At 41.4% G+C, this 13,056-nt stretch overlaps 1 protein-coding gene across 1 annotated transcript in view; it reads right to left on the reverse strand.

The window, feature by feature from the left end:
* nkain2 (sodium/potassium transporting ATPase interacting 2) overlaps positions 1-13,056 on the reverse strand; it is a 575,123-nt gene that overhangs the window by 19,397 nt on the left and 542,670 nt on the right. Inside the window, exon 5 of the mRNA XM_073057368.1 lies at positions 12,546-12,606. Coding sequence (XP_072913469.1) covers positions 12,546-12,606 — 61 coding nt within the window. The remainder of the gene's footprint in view (positions 1-12,545; positions 12,607-13,056) is intronic.

Genomic DNA, 13,056 nt, shown 5'->3' on the forward strand with positions numbered 1-13,056 from the left:
GTTACTCTTGGGCAAGGTGCTTAGCCCCTGATCACGGTCACATAAAGCCACGTTGAGTAGTCCATCTTGAGTACTGTTGGGGGGTGGGGATCGACCTACCAGGAGGAAGCAACAGTGGCCGTGCCTCTGGCACTTAGTCTGACCCTGTGGCCCAGAAGGGTAGGGAACTAAAGGGGAAGGCAGCAGACCAGGGAGCTCTGTAGTTAGGGGGGCAAGGAGGTGATTCTGTGGACGTGGAGAAGAAACACGGATGGTAGTTTGCCTCCCAGGTGCCAGGACCCGCGATGTTTCTGAACATGTCCACAATACACTGAAAAGGGAGGTTGAGCAGCCGGTAGTTGTGGTACAAATTGGTAGCAACAACATAGACCTGAAAACAGAATACAGGGAGTTAGGAAGGAAGTTGTGAAGCAGGACCTCAAGGGTTGTAATCTCAAGGTTGCTGCCTGTGCCACGCGACAGTGAGGAGAGGGACAGAATGAGGTGGCAGATAAATGTGTGGCTGAAGAATTGGAGCAGGAGGCAGATATTGAGATTTCTGGATCATTGGGACCTCTTCTGGGGCAGGTGAGACCTGTAAAAAAGGGATGGGCTGCACTTGAATCCTAGGGGTAGGTAACCATGGCTGACAAAGGAAGTTAAGGATTGCATAAAAGCCATGGAAAGGCATATAAGTTAGCGAAAGTGAGTGGAAAGTTGGATGATTGAGAAGCTTTTAAAATCCAACAAAAGGCAACTGAAAAATCTATAAGAAGGGAAAAGATGAAATACGAGGGCAGACTAGCCAATAATATAAAGCATGATACTAAAAGTATTTTCAGTGATATAAAAAGTAAAAGGGAGGTGAGAGTTGATATTGGACCACTGGAAAATGATGCTGGTGAGGTAATGATGAGGGATAAAGAAATGGCAGATAAACTTAATGGATACTTTGCATCTGTCTTCACTGTGGAAGACACTAGCAGTGTGCTAGAGGTCCATGAGTGTCAGGGAGCAGGAGTGAGTGCCATTGCAATCAAAAATGAAAAAGGCAAACTCAAAGGTCTTAAGGTGGATAGGTCACTTGGACCAGATAGACTACATCCCAGAGAAAGAGATTGCTGAAGAGACAGCAGATGCATGATCTTTCAAGAATCATTTGATTTTGGTATCAAATGGAGTGTCACTCCACTCTTTAAGGAAGGCAAAAGAAAGGAAATTATAGGCCAGTTAGTCTAAACTCAGTGGCTGGGAAAGTGTTGGAGTCTATTATTAAGGATGAGGTTTCAGGGGACTTGGAGACTAATGATAAAATAAGTCAAAGTATGCATGGTTTCTGTAAAGGGAAATCCTGCCTGACAAATGTGTTAGAATTCTTTGAGGAAGTTACAAGCAGGTTGGTCAAAGGAGAAGCAGTGTAATGTCATTTACTTGGATTTTCAGAAGGCAATTGATAAGGAGCCACACATGAGGCTGCTTAACAAGATAACATCCTATGGCATCACAGGAAAGATACTGGCATGGATACTGACAGGCAGGAGGCAGTGAGTGGGAATAAAAGAGGCATTTTCTAGTTGGCTGCTAGGGACTAGTGGTGTTTCTCAGGGGCCAGTATTGGAACTGTTAATTTTCACATTGTTTATCAGTGATTTAGATAATGGAATTGATGACTTTGTGGCGAAGTTTTCAGATGATGCAAACATAGATGGAGAGGTGAATGCAGAAGGACTTAGACAAATTGGAAGAATGGGCAAAAATGTGGCAGATGGAATATATTATTGGGAAATGTATGATAATGCATTTTGGTAAAAGAAACAAAAATACAGATTATTATATAAATGGGGAGAAAACCAAAATATCAGAGATACAATGTGACTTAGGAGTTCTCAAGCAAGACTCCCAGAAGGTTAATTTACAGATGAGTCTGTGGTAAAGAAGGCAAATGCAAGGTTGGCATTCATTACAAGGGGAATAGAATATAAAAACAAGGAGATAATGCTGATGCTTTATAAGACACTAGTCAGGCCGCACTTGGAGTACTGGGCTCTATATCTCAGTGTTGTCACTGGAAAGCGTTCAGAGGAGGTTCACAAGGATGATTCTGGGAATGAAGGAGTTAGCATATGAAAAGTGTTTTTGCATCTTTGAGCCTGTACTCACCAGAATTTAAAAGAATGTTGGTTGAGGGTGGGGGGGGGGGGGGACGGGACACTTCACTGAAACCTATGGAAAGTTGAAAGGACTAGATAAGGTGGATGCGGAGAGGAAGTTTCCTATGGTGGGGTTGTCCAGAACTAGAGGGCAATGCCTCAAAATTGAGGGGTGACATTTTAGAACAGAGATAAGGAGGAATTTTTTTAGCCAGAGTAGTGAATCTGTGGATTGCCCTGCCAGAGACAACTGTGGATGCCAGGTCCGTAGGCATATTTAAATTGAAAGTTGATAGTTCCCCGAGTGGTCAGGACATCAAAGATTATGGCGAGAAGGCAGGTGTACGGGGTTTGGTGGGATCTGGGATCAGGCATGCTGAAATGGCAGAGCAGACTCAATGGGCTGAATGGCTTAATTCAGCTCCTATGTCTGATGGTGTTATGGGAGCAGGTGCTGGATGGTCCTAAGAACATCTGGTGCATATCACGTCCTGGTTATGCCACCACTGACACCAGGCTGACAATCTCTGAACAGTATTGATAATGGCTGGGGTCACCCGTCTTGTAAAGACACAGACCAGAAGATGGCAAAAGAAAACCACTACTGTAGAAAAACTTTCCATGAACAATCATGCTCAAGACTATGATTGCCCACATCGTACGATACAGCATATAATGGTGATGATGATGACGATGACGTATGTCTTGTGGTCTTATGGTTGAAAATGTGCATCTGAGACCAAGGCTAGCTTGGATGAATCTTGTAATGAGTGTCATGATCAGATCCTGGTTCTGAGATGGCATCTGCAACCAAGTGACTGGCCAAAAGCAATGAGGAATCCAAGAATATGTACACAACGCTGGAAGAACTCAGCAGGCCAGGCAGCATCCGTTAGAAAAGAGTAGCCAACATTTCGGGCCGAGACCCTTCATCAGGAATGGGGGGGGAAGAGAGGACCGAAGCTCAGTAATAGAGATGGGGAGGGGGTAGGGCCTAGAGGCACCAGGTGGAAAACCAATCAGAGGAAAGGTAAAGGGGGGAGGGGGAGGGGATAAGCATGAAAGAACTGTAGAGATAAAGAAGCAGAAAGTTGAAAGGGGAGAGAGGCAGAGAGGGAGCTGGGATAGGGGAAGGGGAAGGGGGAGGGAATTACCAGAAATTGGAGAATTCAATGTTCATACCACCAAGCTGGAGGCTACCCAGATGGTAGATGAGGTGTTGCTCCTCCAACCTGTGTTTGGCCTCATCATGGCAGTAGAGGAGGCCATGTATGGACATATCTAGATGGGAATGAGAGGCAGAGTTGAAGTGGGTGGCAACCGGGAGGTCTTGTCCATTGTGATGGACGGAGCATAGGTGCTCGACGAAGCGGTCCCCCAATCTGTGTTGGGTCTCGCCGATGTAGAGGAGGCCGCACCGGGAGCACTGGATGCAATAGTTGACACCAGCAGACTCGCAGGTGAAGTGTTGCCTCACCTGGAAGGACTGTCTGGGGCCCGGAATGGTGGTAAGGGGGGAGGTGTGGGGATGAGGAATCCAGTTTGGCAATTGTTTAGTTGAGTAGGAGGGCATCTTGGAGGGCGGTAAGTAAGAACTAAGGGTTGAGGAAGAGATCGACGAGCAGACACAGTTGTCAGAGACAATGGGTAAGTATGGGACTTAATTGGTTGGCTCTCAATTTGGCACGGTGTAGTGAAAGCTGGTTGTCCAGGGAATTGTTAACAATGGTTGCTCTGAAACGAATTGGATTAATTTTAACACAACATGAAAAGAGAAACATATCTGGGAAATTGTACAATTTGATCCATGTCTGATAAGGACATCCCATGTGATCCCATGGATCTCCAGAGAGACAGAAATCAACATCAGAGATCCACGAATTTCAGCAAGAAGACATTATGCAACCTACGGCCCCTGTTTCTTTTAATTATGTCCCTTGTTTGAGTGCCTCCCACCAGAGGGTACAACTCAATGGCTAATAACCTGCTAGCAGGACTCAGCAGGCCAGAGATTATCTGTGGAGGTAAAGGGAGAGTAAACCTGTTAGGTCATCGCTTTATATCAGGGATTCCCAACCTTTTTAATGCCATGGACCCCTACCATTAATTGAGGGGTTCATGGACACCAGGATGGGAACCCCTGCTCTATATGTTTCTTGACGTAGGACGACCTAAAACATTAATCATCCCTGTACCTCCATGAACGCTCCTTGACCCTCTGAGTTCTTCCAGAAGCTTATTTTTTCTCCAGATTCAAGCTCTCTTATGTCTCCCTTCTCAAAATTGACCTTGGGATCTTATATGTTTTAATGTGATCACCATTCATTCTTCAAAGGTCTAACGAATGCAGATCCAACATTTTTTTTAGCAGGACAACCCTCTCATCCCAGGATTTAGTCTCATAAGTTTCTTCTCAATTGCCTTAAATGCCAGTGTATCAGAAACACAAAATAAAGACTGCAAAATGAACATACTACTGAGGCAAAAGTTGAACAGTCTTATAAAAATAATTACATTTTAAAATATTCATGTAAGGGAATTGTATTCACCTACATTAACTTTCTGGTGCCAAACAATAATCACTAAACGGCTCCACTAAACTGTAATCATGGCTTAAAATACCATTAAAAAACAATTTACACATTCTGCAATGAAAAAAAAACCATTTACAGGATATTTTGCAGGGAGAATAGTTTGTAAATACCTGAATGTCTTGTACTGATGGCAGATGAACAATGGGTTTTGTGGAGAAGCACTGAATTACTGTACAAGTGTGTTCATTGTAAAGAAGCTTTAGGTTCATTGAGTAATAATGGTGAACACTGACTGTTTGAATGCCTCTTTTATGCAGTAGCCACACTCTGAAATTGTTAAAAGCTTAAAAAAATATTATGGGACTTATTGAAAATCAAAAGATGTTGACAGAATGTCTTCCTTGGCTAGGGAGCCCAGAGGCTAAGGTCAGAGTTTTAGAACAAAGAGTTAGACATTTAGGATGGACTAGGAGACCGTTTTGCTGAACACCTACGCTCTGTCCGCCAGAGATCTCCCAGTGGCCACACATTTTAATTCCACATCCCATTCCCATTCTGATATGTCTATCCATGGCCTCCTCTACTGTCAAGATGAAGCCACACTCAGGTTGGAGGAACAACACCTTATATACTGGCTGGGTAGCCTCCAACTTGATGGCATGAACATTGACTTCTCTAGCTTCCGTTAATGCCCCTCCTCCCCTTCTTACCCCATCCCTGATATATTTAGTTTTTTTCACCCTCCTCTTTTTTCTCTCTCTCTCTGCCCAACACTCTGCCAGTTGTCCATTTCCCTCTAGTGCTCCCCTCCCCCTTTCTTTCTCCCTAGGCCTCTCGTCCCATGATCCTTTTCTAGCTCTGTATCCCTTTTGCCAATCACCTTTCCAGCTCTCAGCTTCATCCCACCTCTTCCGGTCTTCTATCATTTCGCATTTCCCCCTCCCCCTCCTACTTTCAAATCTCTTACTATCTTTCCTTTCAGTTAGTCCTGACGAAGGGTCTCGGCCCGAAACGTCGACAGTGCTTCTCCCTATAGATGCTGCCTGGCCTGCTGTGTTCCACCAGCATTTTGTGTGTGTTGCTTTAATTTCCAGCATCTGCAGATTTCCTCGTGTTTGCATTTAGGATGGAAATTACTTTTTTTGCTTGGAGTATGATGTCTTTAGAATTCGGTGCCTTTGTGGATACTCCATTGTGGAGTATCTTCAAGATAGGTATCGACTGATTTTTTGATGCTAATCATAAACACAAGAGATTCTGCAGATGTTGGACATCTTCAGCAACACACACACAATCCTGGAGGAACTCAGCAATTCATACAGCATCTATGGAGAGCAGGGGCTCCCAACCTGGGGTCCTCACACCTCTTAGATAGTGGCAAGCTCCATGGTATAAAAAAATTGGACACCCCCATTTGAAAGACAGTCAACATTTCAGGCCAAGTCCCTTCATCAGGAATCAAAGGATATTTGAGATGGGTTTAAGATAGCACTACTGAAGGCATGCGGCAGCTTAGTGGTAGTTCAAAAGGCAAAAATTTTGACTGAAAATATTATCAATAACACCTTTTCTGAAGTAAATTGTGGTAAACTATCTCTGCTAACAATGAAAAAGAGAGCAAAGGCGAAGCGAATTTGAGGAATGAGGCATGTTGGTGCATTGCAAAATTGACGCAGATGGAGTTTGAGTGAGTGATTTGGAGAGGAGGAGTTGAGGCGGAGGTATTTTGACCTGGGTGTGAGGTTGGATCAACTAAGCACCAAGCCAGTTTGGAGAGGTTGAGACTAGCTTCGGGCAGGGCAATGAAGTCTGGACCCAGAGTGAATCACTGGGCAGCGTGGTCTGGGCCAGGAGCAGTTTACTGCGGCCGGACTCAGGTCCTAATGTGAGCCATGATCCGCTGTTTGGAGAATTTAAACAGTGGCCCAGATAGACTGAGAAGTCGGGGTGTTGGGACTGTAGGAAAGAGCCTGGCCAATTTTGCTCGCTCTTCTGAGACGCTCACTCCTCTCTCCACGAAGCTGAGCCATGAGTTTGCACTGGCTGCTGTGCTTTGTGCTGATTTGCTCAGCTAATACGATGAATTGAGTCCGAGGTTCGGGCCTACTCCAGGCTGCTCCGGGGATTCAGATCCAAGGATACAATTTGGTTCAGAATCCTGTTGCTTGCTTCTATCATTTGCACTATTTGTGTTTTTTTTCTCTTTCTCTGCACATCATGTGCTGGTCTTTATTTTTTTTATTGTTTTTTTTGGGTTTCATTCTTTGTGGCTGTCTGTAAGCAGACAAATCTCAAGGTTGTACAATTTATACATTCTTTGATAATAAATGCACTTTGACTTTGAAGCTGTAAAGTGAATGTGACATCTATGATCTTTATAAATGTTTAAAAAAACCCTTCGACGTATTACAATATTCTATGCCTTTTTGCTTCTTATTGTGAAACTCTTTCCACTGCATACACATAATAACATCCTAACATTTAACTGTTATCTTAGGATTTTGGAAGTTCAAATTATTACATTGACTTTGAGAGTTTTAAAAATACACAGAACTCTTTTTTCACTAATTAATTTATTTGGAATGTGAGCAAAGGATGGAAGATTCTGATGAGGATGGCCGGATCTAGGACTTTGCCAAAAGGAGCTTTTGAGTAATGTCCTGGTCATGAGATAATTGATCTCCAATAACCTCAATGATACTTCTTTGTGTGAATTATAACTTTATTATTTGGGTGGTTTTGCCAGAATTTATGTAATGTCAGTAAAATGTCCCACCTTGATATCAATGGCTGTTACTTTCATCTCACCTCTGGAATTCATTTCTCTGGTCCTTCCCTGCACCAAAGTGGGATGAAATCTGGAACTGAGTGGGTTTTATCTGCTCCCATCAGTAACCTGAATTAAACTGCCAAAACGTTCAGGGAGCTCAAACCTGAGCTGTGGAGCTTCTGCCAGCACTGCTGGTTTGATGGTACATCGGGAGATGCTGCCTGACTTCATAGCTATAGTGAGAACAGAGTTCTCAGGCGGTTCTTGACAAACAACGAAGTAAACTGAATTGGGTGAAGACTGGTTTCTGAGATGTTGGATATCTCAGCTGTAGTAAACATCTCACACCTTCTACTGAACTTGGCTGTGATGCTTCACTGTTGCCTTTAACGCTCACACGCTGGGTCTTGCCATCACCGTGGATGGGAATGTTCTCCTCCCATTAGCCAATTCATTTTCTGCCTCTATTCATGAGTAGGCCTGAACCACAAAGCTTTGATTTAATCTTGTTTGTGAGATTATTTAACTCTATCTACTGCACCCACCTTGCATCATCACCATGTGTTAAGTACAAATTAAATAGGCATGACACAGGTCTCAGCATTGCTGGGTTTGATGGCAATGTGAGAATGATGGATGTGCCAAGGGCCAGGTTTTGATAGTAACCATTTCTTCTGCTGCTGGTGATCCACAGTGCCTCATGGATGCCCCGTTAAGAGTGGTGGGATCTGTCCTGAATTCACCCTATTTAGCACAGTTGCATTGACACAAACAGCTTTTATTATCATGTAATTCTGACCTGAAAACAAGGAAATAAGTGCTATATTTTCACTATACAAAGCCATTGTTACACCCAACGTGAAATACTCACGTCTGAGAAATGGGAATCTGTTTATCTATTTACAGAATAGGCCCTTCAAGCTGTGCCACAGAGTAATCCCCCGATTTAATCCTAGCCTAGTCACGCGACAATTTACAACAAATTTACAAAGATGTATCCACTGGTACATCTTTGGACACATGATCATGGGGGAGAATGTACAATCTGCTTACAGGCATTGGTGGGAGCTGAAGCCGGGTCGCTGTTGTGTTACCTTGCTGCCCTGCAATGCAGCGCAATAGACGAAGAAGAACTAGCATAAGGCATTAACCCACGTGGGGTATTATGCTATCTCCTGTTAGTCATCAGGAATGAGGTGATTTTTATTTTAGTAAGTAAACTTCTGGCAGTAATAAATTCTGTAAGGAAGGCAACAGACTTACTGGTGGCACAGGACAAAGAAAAGAGACACATTACTTCTGCAGCATGAACTTCAGTGGTAACAACACAGCTTTGGAGTGGCCTGTGCTAGACATTCATATCCCTATCGGCAGATGCTAGACTAAGCAGCCTCTGCGTTGAAGGAATCTCTTGAAGAAATAGGGCCAACTCAGGTTGGACCAGAGATAGCTGGGGACACTTGCCAAGGGTAATGTCAGGGTAATCAAAGGCCTAGTTAGGAGAAACCACAACTTAAGGTCATGGTCTCTGAAAAATAAAATGGGCTGATTAAACTTTTCAAGCCCTTAGTAGGAACTGATAAAAGAGATCAGGATTGATCATTTGACTAGTTGACGTAGGCAGTGGTCTAGGACTAAAGGGCTTAGATCAAGAATTTGATGGAAGTGATGACCCCTGACTCTGGTGGTCTCCAGGCAGGGTCTTGCTCCTTAACTATCCAGATTTGGAGGAGCACAGACCTCTGTTCTGCAAATAGCAATTGTTGCTCATTGTTAATTTTCAATATGAGATTTTTAATTAACCACCGCTGGTTGTTTTTATTTTAAAGCCAGGTGCTAGATCAGCAAACATCTGACTGAATTCTTGGGAGGTTAAATAGATTCTCCACTTCATTTGTTCCTATACTCCTAATTAAGGTGGGCATGGTAACGAGAAAAAAAAAGCTTCATTTGGTACCTAGGAGAAAATCAGCCTTAATTTAAACTTAATTTCATTCAGTTGCAAGTAAATCTTTACAGTACTGTGGTAATTTTTGTGGAAATCATATAAAGTGCAAAAATAATAGTTTAATTAAATTAATGACTGAGAAAACATGAATTCAACCTCCTTCATCAGATAAAGATTATCAGTCTTGAATAGTACCTGAATGCATTAAGATAATTTCCTCCCGCTAAAAAGGCCACTGTCATTTAAAGATTATTGTTTAGCTGCCCTAAAAGCAAACAAGCCAAATCCTACAGGAAGTGAAATTGAAAAGTAAAAGAAAGCGAAGTTCCTCTGCCCCAAATAATTTTTGCAAATAACAATATGCGGTTGCCTCTCGAGAGCATTCTGCAACAGTTTCATTATTTATGAAAGCAGCAATCTATAACAAATTTTCCTCCCATGTCAAGATTGTTCTCAGTATGTGCTAAAGCCTTCAGCAGAAAAACATTGGAGGTTATTTATAAATACAAGGGTATTGTAAATTTAATCCAGCTTTTTATCTATCTTCTATTTTCCAAACTGTCTAAATTTATTCTTTAAACCAAATTAATTTTCTCATTGTAATGGAATCAGTAATTCAGACAAATTTGATAAATTCTCTTAGAAACCCTCTCCTTTAGGTTTTTGGAAAATGGTTCAAAGAGATCTTACATCACCAGAGATTTAATAATTGAAATTAATTGTATAATGCCAGTGATGATGTATGTTAATTTATGTGGGTGAAGTACATACTTCTATTAATTACTGCATGAAATCAGTCCAAAGTTACAAATTTATTTCCAGTTGGATAATCTTCAAAAATAGATATTTTGTGGGGGAGGACATAGGTTATTGAATTCCGTAATTGCTATAATTTTGACAGAAGAATTGAGAAAGCTCAGACATACGGTGTTAAAATAGACTTTATATGATTTTCTGGCCAGGAGTATTGCACATAGCTAAGTCAAGTTTCTGTGTTGTAGTAATAGTTGGTGTGATGTGCATTCTGGGTAGATGGGGCAGAATATAAATCAAATAACTGGATTTTTTTGTCAAATGAAAATAGGTTTGAAATTTCACACTATTCTTTCCCAAGCATTATAAAACTGAGAAAAAAATTAAGTCAAATATCTCTTTCATTTATTGGTTAATCTTGTGTGGTATTGCACCTCAGGCACCTGGGGTACTTGAATTATTTCAAGGTTCAAGGTACATTTATTATCAAAGTATGTAGGCAGTATACTACTGAGATTCGCCTTCTCCAGAGAGCTATGAGACAACAAAAACCAAGGAAGCCATTCAAAAGAGAAAACATCAACTCTCTCCCATGCACGTAAAAAACAATCATGCAAATGGCAACAAGAATGTCCACCCCCCCCACCCCACATACACCAAAAACAAATCATGTGAACGGCAACAAATTGATGTGATATGGATCATCTTTTGTCACTTCTCCAACAGAACTCATAAGAAATCCAATGGTTTTGATGCTTCATCTTTATTAACCTACTAGAGTCGAGCTTTTCACAAGTTTGCCAATGTTAAAGGGGAAATCCTATTTTCCTCCATTGAAAGGATGATATCCAAACTTTGTGTGCACTTTTGAATATTGTCACAATATTAAAACTCAAAGTGCCATATAGATCCTGCGGAAAGTTGATAAGGACGTCTCACCTGGTCAATTGCATTAGGCTGCCTTCAGGACTTGGCATAAATGTTCCAGCAAGCATAGGAGTTATAATTTATCATTATTCTTTTTAAATACAACTTGCTTGTTCATTTATCATCTACATCATCAGAAACAATGACTGGCCCCCACAGCTGCCTGTGGCAATGAATTCCACAGATTCACCACTCTCTGGTTAAAGAAATTAGATGGTTTAATAACTGTTAAGCTTTTGTATTTCAACGTGGCATGGAATAATAAACATGCCTTAATGTACCCTGTCTCATGAGTTAGCTGGGCAATCAACAGATACCAATGTTAAATAATTGCTCCGAATACTTAAAGGGGTTAGGGCTATAGAGGTAGAGGTTGATAGATTATTGATTGATCTGGGCATGAGGGATACAGGGAGAAAGCAGGAGATTGGAGTTGAGAGGGAAAATGGTTCAGCCATGATGAAATGGCCTAGTTCTGCTCCTATATTTTGCGGTATTAATTTGATATACTCATTAGAATTAGATAGTTTAACCTTATTTGACACATGTACAATAACATGACCAGTACAATCTGAGTATGTCCTGGGGGCTGCTGGCATGTGTCACCATGCTTCCTTCCAGTGCCAACATAGCTTTCCAACAACTTATTAACCCAAACTGAATGTCTTTGGAATTATATGAGGAAACTGGAGTACAGGAGGAAACCCAAATGGTAAAGGAGGGAATGCACCAACTCCTTACAGACAATGGCAGGAATTGAACCCCGACTGCTGGTGCTGTAATAGTGTTGCAGCAACTGCTATGCTACCTTGCCACCCTTTAACCAATGAACTTCTGGATGCAAGGTGAACTGAAACAGGGAGTTTCTCTCATCATTTATTTCAGTAAGAAATTCAGATGGATAATGAAGCGGATCTAATTTTTAAGTTATAATTTAAGGGGATAACTTCACTCAATTTGCCCCATCATTGAAATGTTCCCACAACCTATGGACTCACTCTCAAGGACTTATCACCTCATGTTCTCAATATTCATTGCTTATTTCTTTTTAGTATTTCCACAGTTTGTTGTCTTTTGCACGCTAGTTGAATGCCCATTGATTCTGCTATGGTTATTATTCGATGGATTTATTGAGAATGCCTTCATGACAGTAAATCTCAGAGTTGTATATATGTACTTTGATAATAAATTTACTTTGAACTTTTTGAACTTTTTAAGTTGATGGTGAAGAGGCATCTTCACCAGACTTTGGAGCGAGAGGTCCCGGGTTCAAATCTGGCTGGCACCTCGCACGTTAACTCGTGCTGGTTTGAATGTTCGGCTAGCAACTCAGCCTCATAAAACAGATTAACTCGAAAGAAATGGCATGGTTGCTGCCTAATGCACTAACTAGGTACGGGGAGGAACTTTTTGAAATTTGGTAAGTCGATAAATACATACTTTTTGACCAGGTTTTCAGCATTATTGCCATTTGAAGTACTTACAGCTGTCTTCCTCCTCAGCAACAATTTTGATAACGTAACAGGCATAGATAAACCCAAGTAGCTGCAAAAGAAACAAAAAGTCCATTACACACAATGGTCAAAATTAATCAACAGAGAAATGAAACCGTTGTACAATTACAATAGTGTTGATGTAACTGCCTCTCCCAGCAAAGCTGCTTGTTTAATTTGGAATGTAAAAATAAAGAGTTGGTAATAATTCACATTTACAAGCAATAAAAAGCCACACAAGCACCCGGGTAAACATGTGCCCAAGACATTGTTTGTATCCTTAGAAGCCTGAATGGAGACTAGTGTTTATGTTAGATTTTTCATGCTCTATTCCTTCCTTTAAAATACATTTCAATTTGTGAAGACACTTCCCTGTATTGTTACCCAGGCTCAGTATTTCCTGGCTCATATGGCATTTCAATGCTTCACCAATGGCCATTAACACTTTAAAAATAGAGATTTAACATAAATTTTAAAATAGAGAAATCTATTTTGTTCTGGA

Source organism: Hemitrygon akajei, chromosome 9 (genome assembly GCF_048418815.1).
Source record: "Hemitrygon akajei chromosome 9, sHemAka1.3, whole genome shotgun sequence".
Taxonomy (NCBI): domain Eukaryota; kingdom Metazoa; phylum Chordata; class Chondrichthyes; order Myliobatiformes; family Dasyatidae; genus Hemitrygon; species Hemitrygon akajei.